The following is a 12,778-nucleotide window of genomic DNA, read 5'->3' on the forward strand; positions in this document are numbered from 1 at the left end:
CAGTTTTTCTTTTTCTGGTTTACAGCATGCCACAGATTGTGTCAGCTTATCACTTTGTTGGCATCACTGTGTTGTGGCTGGTGCTGATTTGTCGTGAGAGAAAAATACTGCTAGCTTGCTGATGAATGGTGCTGATTTGGTGTGAGAGAAAAACACTATTGGCTGGTTGCGGCAAACAGAGGCATACGACTGACTGTATCGGAGTGGGCAAGTCATTAATGCCACTGACGTCCAGCGCTTATTGTTTTATTAGGTTATCACAAAACGCCAACAAGCATCGATTCAGGGCAACTGTACAAGGTTAGCCAAAGAAGTTTGAAAAAGCATATGGCAAACACGTACCTGAAAGTTCTTTGTAAATTACAATCAATCCCATATACATTGTTGGGAATAAAAGCTCCGATATGACAGCCTTTCAGCAAGGAACTTCGCAAGTTTTGCAGATGCAGGTCCAGGTCTAAGCACATCTAGGTTGCCTGGAACATCGCATGGACTATCATCCCCAACACCAACACACCACCCTCCTGTAACGAACTCTCCAGGTAGGCGATGTAAAATTTCCGCATCAATGTGATCGAGAACAGGATCATCCTTTGGAAATCTAGTCCCAAAGGCTGCACCACTTTTGGTCATATTTTCTACATCAGCCATAGTCAGTAGTCGGGGCTCATTCTTGGAAGATGCGTCCCAAGTTGAATAGTGCAGATCATGGTTAACTACAGTCCTGTTAAATTCAGGGGAGTTGCAAAGAACTGTCTGGAAATACTTCCTGTGTGGTAGGGGCATGTTAGTGTAGTACATCAGCAGAGTTCTTGGCAGATTATCCATACCGACGATACAATATTCAATAAATTTTCGAGAGAGGATAACAGACGAAGAGCCTGCAAGGAAACAGTATAGGAATATAAAAACAGTTATAACTCTCAGTATAACCAATCAGAAGCAGGAGAAGTAGCAATAAACAATTGCGCATAGAGATATATAGTGGAGTCAGTGCCATTTAATCAATAAGTAGAAAAATTTCTTGACTCATTTATGTTTTACTCCCTCCGTTCCAAAATGTAGATCGTTTTGACTTTTCTAGATTCATACATTTTGCTATGTATCTAGACATATGTTATATCTAGATGCATATCAAACACTATGAATCTAAAAAAGTCAAAACGATCTACAATTTGGAACGGAGGGAGTAGAATCCTTTCGCTAAAAACTTTGCACTGTGATAAAGCTACATGTCCCTTTTTCAGACAGTGATGAAGGACACCTACTTATTATGTAATCACAACTATTGTAAGAACTGCATTCTTCTTATATGATCCGGCAGCACTCCTGCCTTTTATTAAAAAAAAGAGGTACTACACCTACTGAATTATATCAGTGGTATAATAATGGCGTATTATGCACAAACGTCCACAAGACCAGAGTAAACATATATAATAAGAAATTCAAGAAATATAGGACTTATCTCTAACAATGTCAATGTAGCCTGGCATTTTCTGAAATTTAATCTTAAGACATCACATGCATATCCTTTAAAGAAAATGTCTTTTCCTCATCTTACAGTTCATATAGTATTCATCATTTTAGTTCCCACAATTCTTGTAAAGAAGTGCATCATAATGAACATTAAAAAAGGAATAATCCAAAGTACATAATCAATATACAGAAAACAATAAAAGTAAAGAGGAATTTCGTGTCAAGGGAACATATAATATAATTGTGGTTAATGATGGCATTACAAACAGTACGTGCTTTAGAAGAAGAAAAAATCCAGGTTTGAGTTCACAGTTAAGTCCATGGTACCAACTACCAATATTAAACCTATGTTGTAGGCAATGGTTTTACTTTTTATCCACATGTTTTAATGCCACAATTCTTTCCTATAACTTTGCAAATCAGCTATGAGTTTATAATACACATCAGAATCAAATTTATTATGAATACTTTGAATTGCCTCTGAAAAACATAGGTGTGTCTGTGGGTGTTCCAAGAGTAAACCTTAGTGAAAGAATTACTATGAAAGATTAATGTGTACCGATACTCAATAAATTAAAGAATTATCGTTCCTTTATGCCAGAAATAGATAAGGTGGCTAAAAAAATGAAATGATTATAGCAACCCATAATTTGATACAGATCAAGAAGTAAAATAGGGATATATGGTCAGGAAACCAAATGACCAGCTTACTAAAGGGTCCATGTACTTGACCTAGGTCGATCTTTCTTAAAAATGTTTGAATGACCAACCTTCAAATCATTTAAGTGGTCACAGTTTAATTCAATAAAAGGATTGGAAATAGATGATCTTGGTAGTTAACAACGACGACAAGCACCATACCAAACAAAACACTAGTTCAAGTAGAATCTTGGCTATCTTTAATGCATCAATAGAATGATAACCAACGCAAGAAAGTGAAACGGTAACACACAACCATGCCCACCCCCAAAAAGGCTTATTGTATATCTTCATTTACTTATCCTTATGTACAGTACAAACCTCAGGCCATTACTTGGTGAAAAATCTACTGGTGTCATTTTCCAGATAATACACCTAAATATCTCTTATGACAATTTGCGGATGTTCCAAAAAGTTGATTTCAAGCATCCTAGATGACAACAGAGGTAGTCTATATTTTACATGTTCAAGAAAGCATGTGCTCTACTTTAATAACCTTAGAACAAGCATCAACAACAAAAACACACTGTTTTAAAGAAAGGGCCATTAGACCAAACAAACCCACCACGCCAATGTTTAGTAACAGATTTTCACCAATATCCTGGACCAACTGTGCATCACTTAACAGCAGGCATCATAAGCAACTTTATTCTATATTGTTCTAGCATTATACAAGACAATACTCCCTCACCTGTAAATAGTTTATAAGCATTTGGTAGATCACGCTTTTGGGTGGCATAAAATATGTCATTCCTGGATGAAAGATATAGACCAGGATCAACAATAATTGGCCTTATTTGTCTTGCCCTGGATGTAGAGACAGATAATGTCAATAACTTCCCACCCTAAATTTAAGGGAGAGAAATTAATATTAGAAATGATGAAATGCCCTTACTCCTTCCAACCAATGTAACTGCTATGCTGAATGAAGTTGAGATCCTTTGGTAAGTATGAGAAAACATGCAGGAGGTCTGCAAACAATTTGATAATCAAGTTACATTTATAAACTAATATCTTTCCACTAGCTGTCAACGATTAATGACAAATCAGTAACGAAAGCACAATATGAAGCAGTTGCTAGTATTCTGACATTTTCTAACTATGAGCTATTGTAAAACCATCAAATTAAAGTACCAAGTTCCCACCGTTTTGACCTCAATTCACACATTCATGGGATGTGCATAGTACTCACCTAGGCAATATAGCATAAGATTAGAAAACTTAATCTGCTACCCAGCTGAATGAAAACCGTTTCTCTCCAGACCAATGCAAAAGCAAAACATTGGTTGACTGAGACCACAATATTTATTGTGAGACAAATTTGGTCACCATTCTCACACGATAATTGCACTATTCCACAGACAAAAAAAAATTGCTTCTAATTATGAGTGCTAAACAACCTAGCGAAGCTACATTTCATGGAAACACTAACATCCATGAAAACAAAGTAAATGTAGGCAAATACTCTTCCAATTACTGAAATACCTAGATCTATTAAGAACAGATCAACCACGCTTGGGTCTATATATAACATGCACAAAAGTGTATTCGAATACTCCATCCGTTCCAAATTGTAGGTCGTTTTGGCAAATCTAGATACATAGATTTTGCTATGCACCTAGATAAACACTATGTCTGATGCATGACAAAAGTTATGCATCTAGATTTGTCAAAACGACCTACAATTTGGAATGAAGGGAGTAGCTGCAGAGAGGAATCACCATCGGGGGTGACGAGCGGGTAGTCCGCGGCGTCGAGGTGCACGAACCAGTCCCATCCGCGGCCGACCCTCAGCAGCAGCGCGGCGCCGTGCAGCGTGGCGGCGAGCGCGGACGCGCCGCGCGGGTTGGCGAAGCCGGGGTCCCCGACGACATGGACGTTATCGCGGCCGGGGGCGGCGCGCGCATTCCGCGCGAGCCGCGCGCGGCCGGCGTCGGAGGCGGCGCGGTCGAGCAGGAGGAGGTAAGTGTTGCGGGGGTGGTAGGTGGCGAGCAGCAGCCGCAGGAGGCGGTCGGCGTCGCCCGCGGATCCCGCGAGGAGGAACGCGAGCGCGGGCGGGGGCGGGCCGGCGGAGGCGACGGCCGCGGCAGTAACTGGGAGCGGCGCGAGGCGGGGCGGCGGCGGCGGCGGCGGCGAGGCAGCCGGGGAGGAGGAGAGGAGGTGCAGGAGCAGCAGCAGGAGGAGGGAAGCGAGGAGGAGGCAGGGGAGCGGGCGGGAGTCCTTGGGGAAGACGCTGGACGGCTGGGCGGAGGGCGCGGCCGCCGCGGCGGATTGCATGGGTGGGGGAGAGGAGAAATTTCTGGGGTGGCGCTCTCTGCTCCGCGCGGCGAGGGAGGGAGGGGATCTCGCTCGGCCGGGAAGGGCGGAGACGCGGACGGCGGGGGAGGGAAGAGCAAAGTCCGCCGAGTTTGGTGGGCGGCTGGTGCACTGCCGTGAAAGGTGAAAATGATGAGACAGACTCGGGCTGTTCTTCGTTTGGTCCGCTCGAGTTTGGCATCGGCCCTTTACGTGCGAAAGCCGAAACCTAAACCAGCTTTTTTATTTTCCCTTTTGGTGCAAGATCTGGAAGTCTATTTTTTTTTCAAGGATAATGTGTTTCATGGGAAAATTGAGCTTTGATACTATTGAAATCAGACGACATGTCCTCGCAGAAAAAAAAAAGAAATCAGACGACAGTGCATGTTAAGGAACATGTTATTTTACAGCATGATCAACAAAGCCGCGTCCCGTCCCTCCCATGCGGGCGACGGCAACTCTAGTGTACCTGTTATCGCCGGTAGCATAGCACAAAATTACGTCTCTCCCTATATATGTCTAGCCGAAATCTAACCGTTCTTAACTTAATGTAATCGCGATTAGTGTACCTGCAAAAGATGCATAGCATGTATATATATGAATATCCACGACTGGACCCTTCGTGCCAGCACTCACGAACGGCCCCCATGTGTCCTACGCCACATGGGTAACGCATATGCAGTTGCCCACATATTCACCCATAAATTGCCATTCACTATAGAAACGGCAGCCATACAATTTTCCGCCGTATGGCCAACGTTAACATACGCTACCGAGATAGCGTATTCACGAGTTCCTTTACTCTCAATATAATCGACTGATGGTCGATATATTGACAGCAGCTCAAGTAGGCCACTGCTTGAGCACAGCGTTCGGTTCGCATCACCGACGGGAAGGTCAGTCTCCCTCAGCTGACTGAGTATACTTTACTCCCAATATAGTCAACTGATAGTTGATATATTGGCAGCACCTCAAGTATGCCATTGCTTGAGGGCAACGTTCGGCTCGCATCACCGACGGGAAGGTCAGACTCCCTCAGCTGACTGAGGATCCTTACCTCCTTAACTTAGCGTAGGTGCGTCGTTACAGAATTCAAGGGTTGATTGAGCACAAAAATAAGGTCTGACGAAAAGTAAGTGCTGGAAGTCAGATACATAACGACATAAGTTAGATAGCCACCTAGTAACTTCCCATAATTTCCCTAGGGCTTTACGAACTAGGCACCATCCTTAACGAACCAATGTATTTTGCAAACGCAATTGTTATGGCCAAAATTTTAATAAAATCCTTCAAAAACTCGTCACTAACTCTGGTGCACGCTTTGTTCGGCTCTGATATCAGCTGTGGCAACCCCGGCTAAATTAATCCGGCTTAAGTGCGCTAACCATCATCAAAACGACAATCAGGGTTAACACGCACTTAAAACGGAGTAATCCGGCAGTGCTGTCGGGTAAAATCCCGATTAAACCACTTGAACAGGATCGACAAAGCAGTCCAGAGAATGCAACATTCCACAAATTTTACAGTACAGAGTATGAAATTGAATTAAAATTACAAACCAAGTTTGAAATTATAAAAAGACAACAAAGTTTAAGTTTGACGGAAAAAAATGAACGATAGTCTAGCGACAAAACCAGACGTCATGATGAAGCCCGTACATGACGTCAATCGTAACCTCCGATGCACCACCTGAAAAACAAAGCCACAAGCAAGGCTGAGTATACTAATACTCAGCAAGGCTTACCCGACTAAGGGTATACTTAGCCCTTTCTCTAGACATGCAAGACTTTTGGCTTGAGGGGTTTGTTTTGCCGAAAAGCAGTAAAGAGTAGATCCTTAATTTTATATTTTAGCTTTCATGTTCTAGTTCAATTAACCATTCTAGATGAGCATCTATCCAATAGCATACATGGTGGGAAACAATTATCTTTCATCATCCAATCAACCATATTCATCATCATCATCTTTCACTTCTTACTCTATGTGGCAAAAGGGTTAAGCAGTCCCATTATCCGTGAGAGGCGGACGATTCGAATCGAATTTGTTAACCTGGCCAGGCAGACCTAAACACACGTCACGTGGTTACTCACAGAGTCACACGTGCAACATTTCCCTTCAATTCCCGCTTCACGGAACAGGCCCACCGCCCTCAAGTACAGCAGTACGACGACTCTGTACTCGCCATTAGCTAGATGTGAACGAGTTCAAGACGGTGGGGAGTATATTCCGGCTGCGGTTCAATCCAGTACTTAAGCTTACCGATTACCATATTCTCGGCATGTGATTAGTACGTTCAAACGCTTAACCACCACTACCACACACTGCGGCCTTATCACTTTTCACTAAACAGACGGGGCATCCAGAGTATCACGACCCCGCCCGTAGACCTTATAGTGGTAGCAAGTAGTAAACAACCAATTCCTATAATTTCTCGCGAGTGACCGGAAATCACTCGACTTCTACCGAACCATTAGCATAGCTAACTAGCGACCTACACATACTAGTGTTCAAGCATCGGTACCTAGGATCATGCAACTAAGGTTTCAGTCAAATCCTGTAACTTAAATGCACAAGTAGATAGGAACAATAATAAGTTGCATAATTTAAAATAGAAGGACATGCTCCGGGGCTTGCCTTCTTGGGCGTAACTAGTTCTGGGCTCTTCCGAAATCGGGTTCAAGCCTTCAGTAGTTTCAGTTAGATTCACCTGAGCTTCACGCTGCTCACTCTCGGACTCGGACACCAGCTCGTATGTTCCGTCAGCGAGAGTGGTCGAATCTATATGAAATGCAATGCACATGGGTGAGTTGTTGTGATGGCAGTAATTAATGAATTATTTCACAATAAAGGTGTAAAGCAAACAAAACCCGAAGCTAAAGAGTGAAACATTTTCATTCATATTTTACTGGGCAATCGTTTATAGAGTAGTAACTCAACATATCTAACTACTCAAAATATCAAGATCAACAGCACAAGAAAGCTATACTAACTTCCTAAACAAGTGGGAGTAGTTTTCTATAGCAATTAAACCATGGTGGTATAATAAAACAACAACTCAGCACACATTCAGTAGTAAAATCAATAAAAATTACATCAAACATAAGGTAAACAGAACTAGCTATCCTGCAAAATTCATCCCAAAACCTGTAGTCAATTAACCAGAACAAATCACGTAATCAGACAATGCCTATAACAAGATTGAATTATACAGGTTATACCAGAGTATAAAACAATCTCAAACTTTAAAAGTAGGTCTAAAAAGGGATGAATTAGCTACTGTGAACTTTTCATGATTTTATCTACATATAATTAATTCTGAGAAAATAAACAAAACAAAGATCATATTTACAAGATTCATTTTTAGCTCCTGTTCTAGTAATGAATTGAGGCTCAAACTTCATGGACAAACTAAACTATTCAAAAAGAACACTCAGAAATATTTTCATGATTTATCAAGTATAGAAACTATTTATCATAATTAAAGCCTACTAAACAAGGATTAAATAAAATAAATAGCTACACAAATATAAAATTAATGAAACTTGGACAGTGGTGATCATCTAGTATTATAAGTACACATAAAAAGTTTAATACACATATCTATAACAGAACATCCAGAAATAAAAAGTAAGCTACTCTACTAGATCTAGCCAAAACTAGGGTTTCATCTAGTTACAAGTGTTATCTGGTGCTCAAATTTTTACACAAAACTAAGCATTCCATGTATTATCTACCAGCCAAAAATCACACACAGATACTGAGTAGAACTCCTAGAATAATTATAGCCTATATAACCTAATATTTTTCGTAGATTAAAATACAGACAGAAAATATATATGTGCATGTAACAAAAGTTGTAGATATTGTTGCAAGGATTCCAAAACATTTGGATTTGTATTTTTCTGATTTTTATACGATTTTATTTCGAATTTACAAGTTTGCTGGTTTTGAAAACAAAAGAAAAAGAAAACGCAAACTTGCATCTAGGCCCCTGGAAGTTTGTTTCTTCTCAGCGTGGGTCCCTGGCGGACATTGGAGAACAGAGGAGGGTCGGGCGGCCGTTTTCCGGCGAGGAGAGGCTCCGGCGGTGGGGGAAAAGTTGGGGAAAAGGGAGAGGGGACTGAGCCGCACCTCTGGGTGTCCTTGGCTCGCGGGGAGGAGGTCCGAGGCGGCGGCTCCGCGGAGAGGGGCGGCCGGCGGTGGACTGGGCTTGCGGCGGCGGCGTTCCGGCGGGCTTGGGCGCCGGCGAGTGGGTCGGGGAGCACCAACGGAGGGTGGGGGTGCTAGCTGCGGGGTTGGATGGGCGCGAGGAAGACCGGAGGAGGGAGCTCCGCGGGAGCCTAGGGATGGGCGGTGCAAATGGCAGGCGGCGGCGGCTCTGGACGCCGCGGAGGGCTCGGCTCGGCGCGTGGAGCAGGGAGGGGAGCAGAGGGGGAGGGAGGAGACCCGTTTGCGCAGCAAGGGGAGGGAGGAGAGCCAGGCTAGAGCGCGAGCGGGCTGGGGAAAAATGGTGCACGACATTGGTCGGCTCGTTCGTTGCCGTGGCACGCCGACGGCAGTCCTCGGCGTGCGTGCAAGGAGATGGCGCCGCGTGGCGATGAGAAGCTTCAGGAGGGACCGGGACGGAGCGGCTGGTGGCACGGCGAGGGCGCGGCCCGTGGCCATCGGCCTCGGCGTCCAGCGCAGACAGGGGAGGGAGAGAGAGAAAAAGAGAGAGTAGAGAGAGAGAGATTTAATTGATTCAAAATTCAAAATTTTCTCAAAACTTCCTTTTGAAACATAGAAAACTTCGAATACGAAAGTTGTAGAGAACTTAAAAACCTACAACTTTTATTTCAGGAACAAGTTTAAACGAGCAAAGGTTTAAAAGTTATTTTAAATTTTCGAAAACTACAAATCAAACAACTTATCATTTCATGTGATTTTCAACATTTGTACCCCTAGAGTTCAACTGGACATTTACCATTCTTTTCATGGTGAACATGTCTATCAATTTTCATCTGCATATTTGCCTTGGTGTGAAAGTTATTTGAGGTTCCTAACCTATGCACATATACACACATACATATGCACACACATAAGTTATTTTCCAAAAAGAAATGCATAATTTGAAATTCTCTTGTTTATTAAGCATGAAATCACGTTTAAGTTTTCTTGATTAGCATTTTAAAACTCTGAGATGTCACAGGCGGCGGTCGGCGCTGGGCGCGGTGGCGGCGGCTGCGACTGGCGCGGACAGCCCCGGCGGCGGCTGTGGCCGGCGCGGCGACGGCGGCCGGTGCGGGGGAGCGCAAGGAGGTGGCTACAGCCGTGGCCCGGCCGTGGCGGCCGTGTGGCTGGCCGTGGTGGTCGTGTTTGGCCATGGTCCGGTCCTGGCTGGCCTTGCCGGCCGTGGCGGGCAACGGCTGGCCGTGGCTTGGCCGTGGCAGGCCGTAGCCGTGGCCGTGGCGGGCCGTGGCTGGCTGGGGTCAGCGCACGGGCGACGGGCTCTGAGGTGAGGCGGCTGGTACTTCTCGACGCTGATGCTGGTCCGGCACTGCCTTGGTAGGGGGCTGGGGGCTGGCTGATGCTTGCTGGTAGCGCTGTGGTGGTTCTACGGGCTGTGCCAGGCTTCTTCCGGTGGAGGCGAGGAGGAGCGGGCTATTGGCTTAGTCAAGAACATGTGGCAGGCATGGAGCTGAGTCCGCCGTAAGGCTTCACTGACACCTCTGTCAGTGGCGATGGTGGCGGCGCCCTTTTCGCGTCGTGCTACCTGCTGGGGGTACCATTGTGAGGCATCATGTCCCCTACTGCATGGGGCTCTCGAGGGTGTGAATCCTGTCCATCTCTGGACGTGCGACGGCGGCGCCATTGGCGTCGTGCCCTCCTTGGAGGCGCCGCATCTGAGGCCCGTCTTGGTCAGGTAGTGGCAGTGGTTGGTTGGTGGTGTTGCTCGTGCGCAGCGGCAAAGGAGATGCGCTTGGTCCACGTTGGCAGGGAGGTGCAGAGAACCCATGGGTGCTGGAGGACTTGAGTTGGCACACTTGGTGCGGTGATAACCTCGGTGACGGATGGGCGGAAGCGATGCTCTCATAGTGGCTTCAGATATCTGAGTCCTTGGCAGAGAAGTGTGAGGCGATGGATGAGGCGAGGCCCCCACGCAGAGTGGCCGGAATCAGTGGTTTTCATTGGTGCCACGACGGGAGTTTTCTGTCGACACTTTGTTGGCGCAGAGGGATCGGCGGCCATGTGTGTGCAGCTTGAGGAAGATGGTCCCGTAGTGGAGGAGTTCGAGTTGTCGCTTTGGCTTGCAGCGGGTCGCGACTTTTGCCGTGGCACAACGTTGGTGACGACGGCGCAGTTCACAGCAGTTTACTTTTGGCTTCTCTCCCAGGTTGAGGTGGTGTAGAGTTTTGTTGAGTACGTTTGCGTGCGTTGTATTTGTGGTGGTGGCGTTCGCTTCGGCTCGTGATATACAACTGCTTCTTCTTCTTAAATAATATGGCAGTGCTCCTGCCTTTAATTTAAAAAAAAACAACATCTGATGGATGAACAAGCATTGGTTTGGTTAAAATTGTATTCCTGTGCACTACATATTGACATGGTTTTAATTCCCGTCAAAAAAATCAAGTCGAAGCTCCCGACCATCAAGATCAGATAATGTTAAGAGTACTTTGTTTGACGTTGATTTTAATCTATTTAGAGATCGTTTTGGTTGAAATCCTAAACGAATTGATATATTCCCCATCACCGTTTCTATGAGAACCAAAGCTGTTATGCAGTAGGACAATATGATCATGCAGAGTACTCAAGAGGCATGGATGTCCTTCCTAGGCCGCTACTGCTGGTGCACACAATCCAAGCAAACGGCGAGCCCAAGCCCACCACCACCAAGGCCATGTTTGGTTAGTCTCCGAATTTTTTTAAAAAAAAGACGAATATATGCATAGAGTATTAAATAAAATTTATTTGCGAAATTTTTTTACGGATGAGTATAATTTTTCAAGACGAATCTAATGAGCTAAGTTCCACCATGATTGGCTACAGTGATGCTACAGTAATCACCCCTAATCATCCTCTAACTATATGGTCAAAGACTTTATTAGCTACAACACATGCTACAGTACCATAAATATCAAAGTTGTTTTGTAATTAGATTTTATTCAATACCTCTAATTAGTGGTAAAAAATCAAAAAGTTTTCAACCCCAACACCCCTCGCGGCCGTACCTCCTCTGCCGCCATAAAGACCCACCCATTTGGGGTCTGTTTATATGGAACAAAAAAATTTTTGCGTTGGAATCTTACTAATTTGAAGTACTAAATGAAGTCTATTTATAAAACTTTTTGCACAGATGGATTGTAAATCGCGAGACGAATCTAATGATGCTAATTAATCCATGACGAATCTAATGGTGCTAATTAATCCATGATTAATTAATAATTAGCGGATGGTTACTGTAGCACCACTGTTGTAAATCATGATTACTGTAGCATCACTGTTGCAGATTATTGATTAAGTAGATCCATTAGATTCGTCTCACGATTTACAGCCCATCTATGAAAAAAATTATAAATAGATTTAATTTAGTACTCTATACATGTGTCGAAATCTTCGATGTGATGGTTTTTTTTTTTGCGTTTACTGCTTGATCCGATCATGGGTTTATGGGATGGAACGGCCTTATCCGATCTGAGCACTGCTTGCAAAAGTAATGTCAGGGCCGTGCGCTGCAACGCCGGCAGAAGCCTGCCGGTACAGCCAGGATCCTCCGATCGCTTGTATAATCCGTGACACTGCCTGGTGTTGCGACGTGCGGAGCCACACTCCACAGCAGTTGCTCGCTATTGCAATGCAACCGCCGCCGCAATGTCCGTGAGGATCAGAGGATCCCAGCAAGGCAGCAACGGCAGCCATGCCGCCACCCATGGCCTAGTTCTGGCCTTCGCAGCTCACCGTCACAGCCCCTTGGCACTTGGCAGGCTACTAGCAGTTTTGGTTTGCCACTTCCGGATTCCGGGAAAGATGATGAATGCTAGGAAGCGCGCTCGCTGCACGGCCACTGAACATAACCCCCGCCGCGCACGGTGGTGCCACGACGCGCGGCCATCTTCTCCGCGTATGGCATGGACGAGGGAGTCTGATCTGCCGGCCTTCAATCACGGCGAAATCAAAGGGAAACCTGTCAAAATCGTATGCGCCCAGCAGCATCTAGCCCGGTGAGTGGCGGATGTGTCACTCTCGGTGTATGCTCTGATTGCTGAGCCTCATCCCATGCTCTTTGATCGACTCTCCTACTGCAGAGGACTAGTAGGAGGAACAGGCGACC

At 45.1% G+C, this 12,778-nt stretch overlaps 1 protein-coding gene across 1 annotated transcript; it reads right to left on the reverse strand.

Annotated features, from left to right (window-relative positions):
* Nucleotides 1-262: 262 nt before the first annotated feature.
* Nucleotides 263-4,653, reverse strand: LOC120647324 (beta-glucuronosyltransferase GlcAT14A-like). Its single transcript, XM_039924086.1, has 4 exons — nt 3,897-4,653; nt 3,071-3,146; nt 2,867-2,982; nt 263-881 (listed from the first exon to the last, which is right to left on the reverse strand). The coding sequence occupies exons 1-4, from the start codon at nt 4,450-4,452 to the stop codon at nt 367-369; spliced, it is 1,263 nt and encodes a 420-aa protein (XP_039780020.1). The 5' UTR covers nt 4,453-4,653; the 3' UTR covers nt 263-366.
* Nucleotides 4,654-12,778: the final 8,125 nt, after the last annotated feature.

This window comes from Panicum virgatum, chromosome 9K, assembly GCF_016808335.1.
Source record: "Panicum virgatum strain AP13 chromosome 9K, P.virgatum_v5, whole genome shotgun sequence".
NCBI lineage: Eukaryota > Viridiplantae > Streptophyta > Magnoliopsida > Poales > Poaceae > Panicum > Panicum virgatum.

Coding starts and splice junctions, on each gene's coding strand:
- LOC120647324 (XM_039924086.1), bottom strand. CDS start 4,452: ATGCAATCCGCCGCGGCGGCCGCGCCCTCCGCCCAGCCGTCCAGCGTC. Junction 2,983..3,070: donor AGTTACATTGGTTGGAAGGA/GTAAGGGCATTT, acceptor CTCTACATCCAG/GGCAAGACAAATAAGGCCAA. Junction 882..2,866: donor TGCTTATAAACTATTTACAG/GTGAGGGAGTAT, acceptor GTTTCCTTGCAG/GCTCTTCGTCTGTTATCCTC.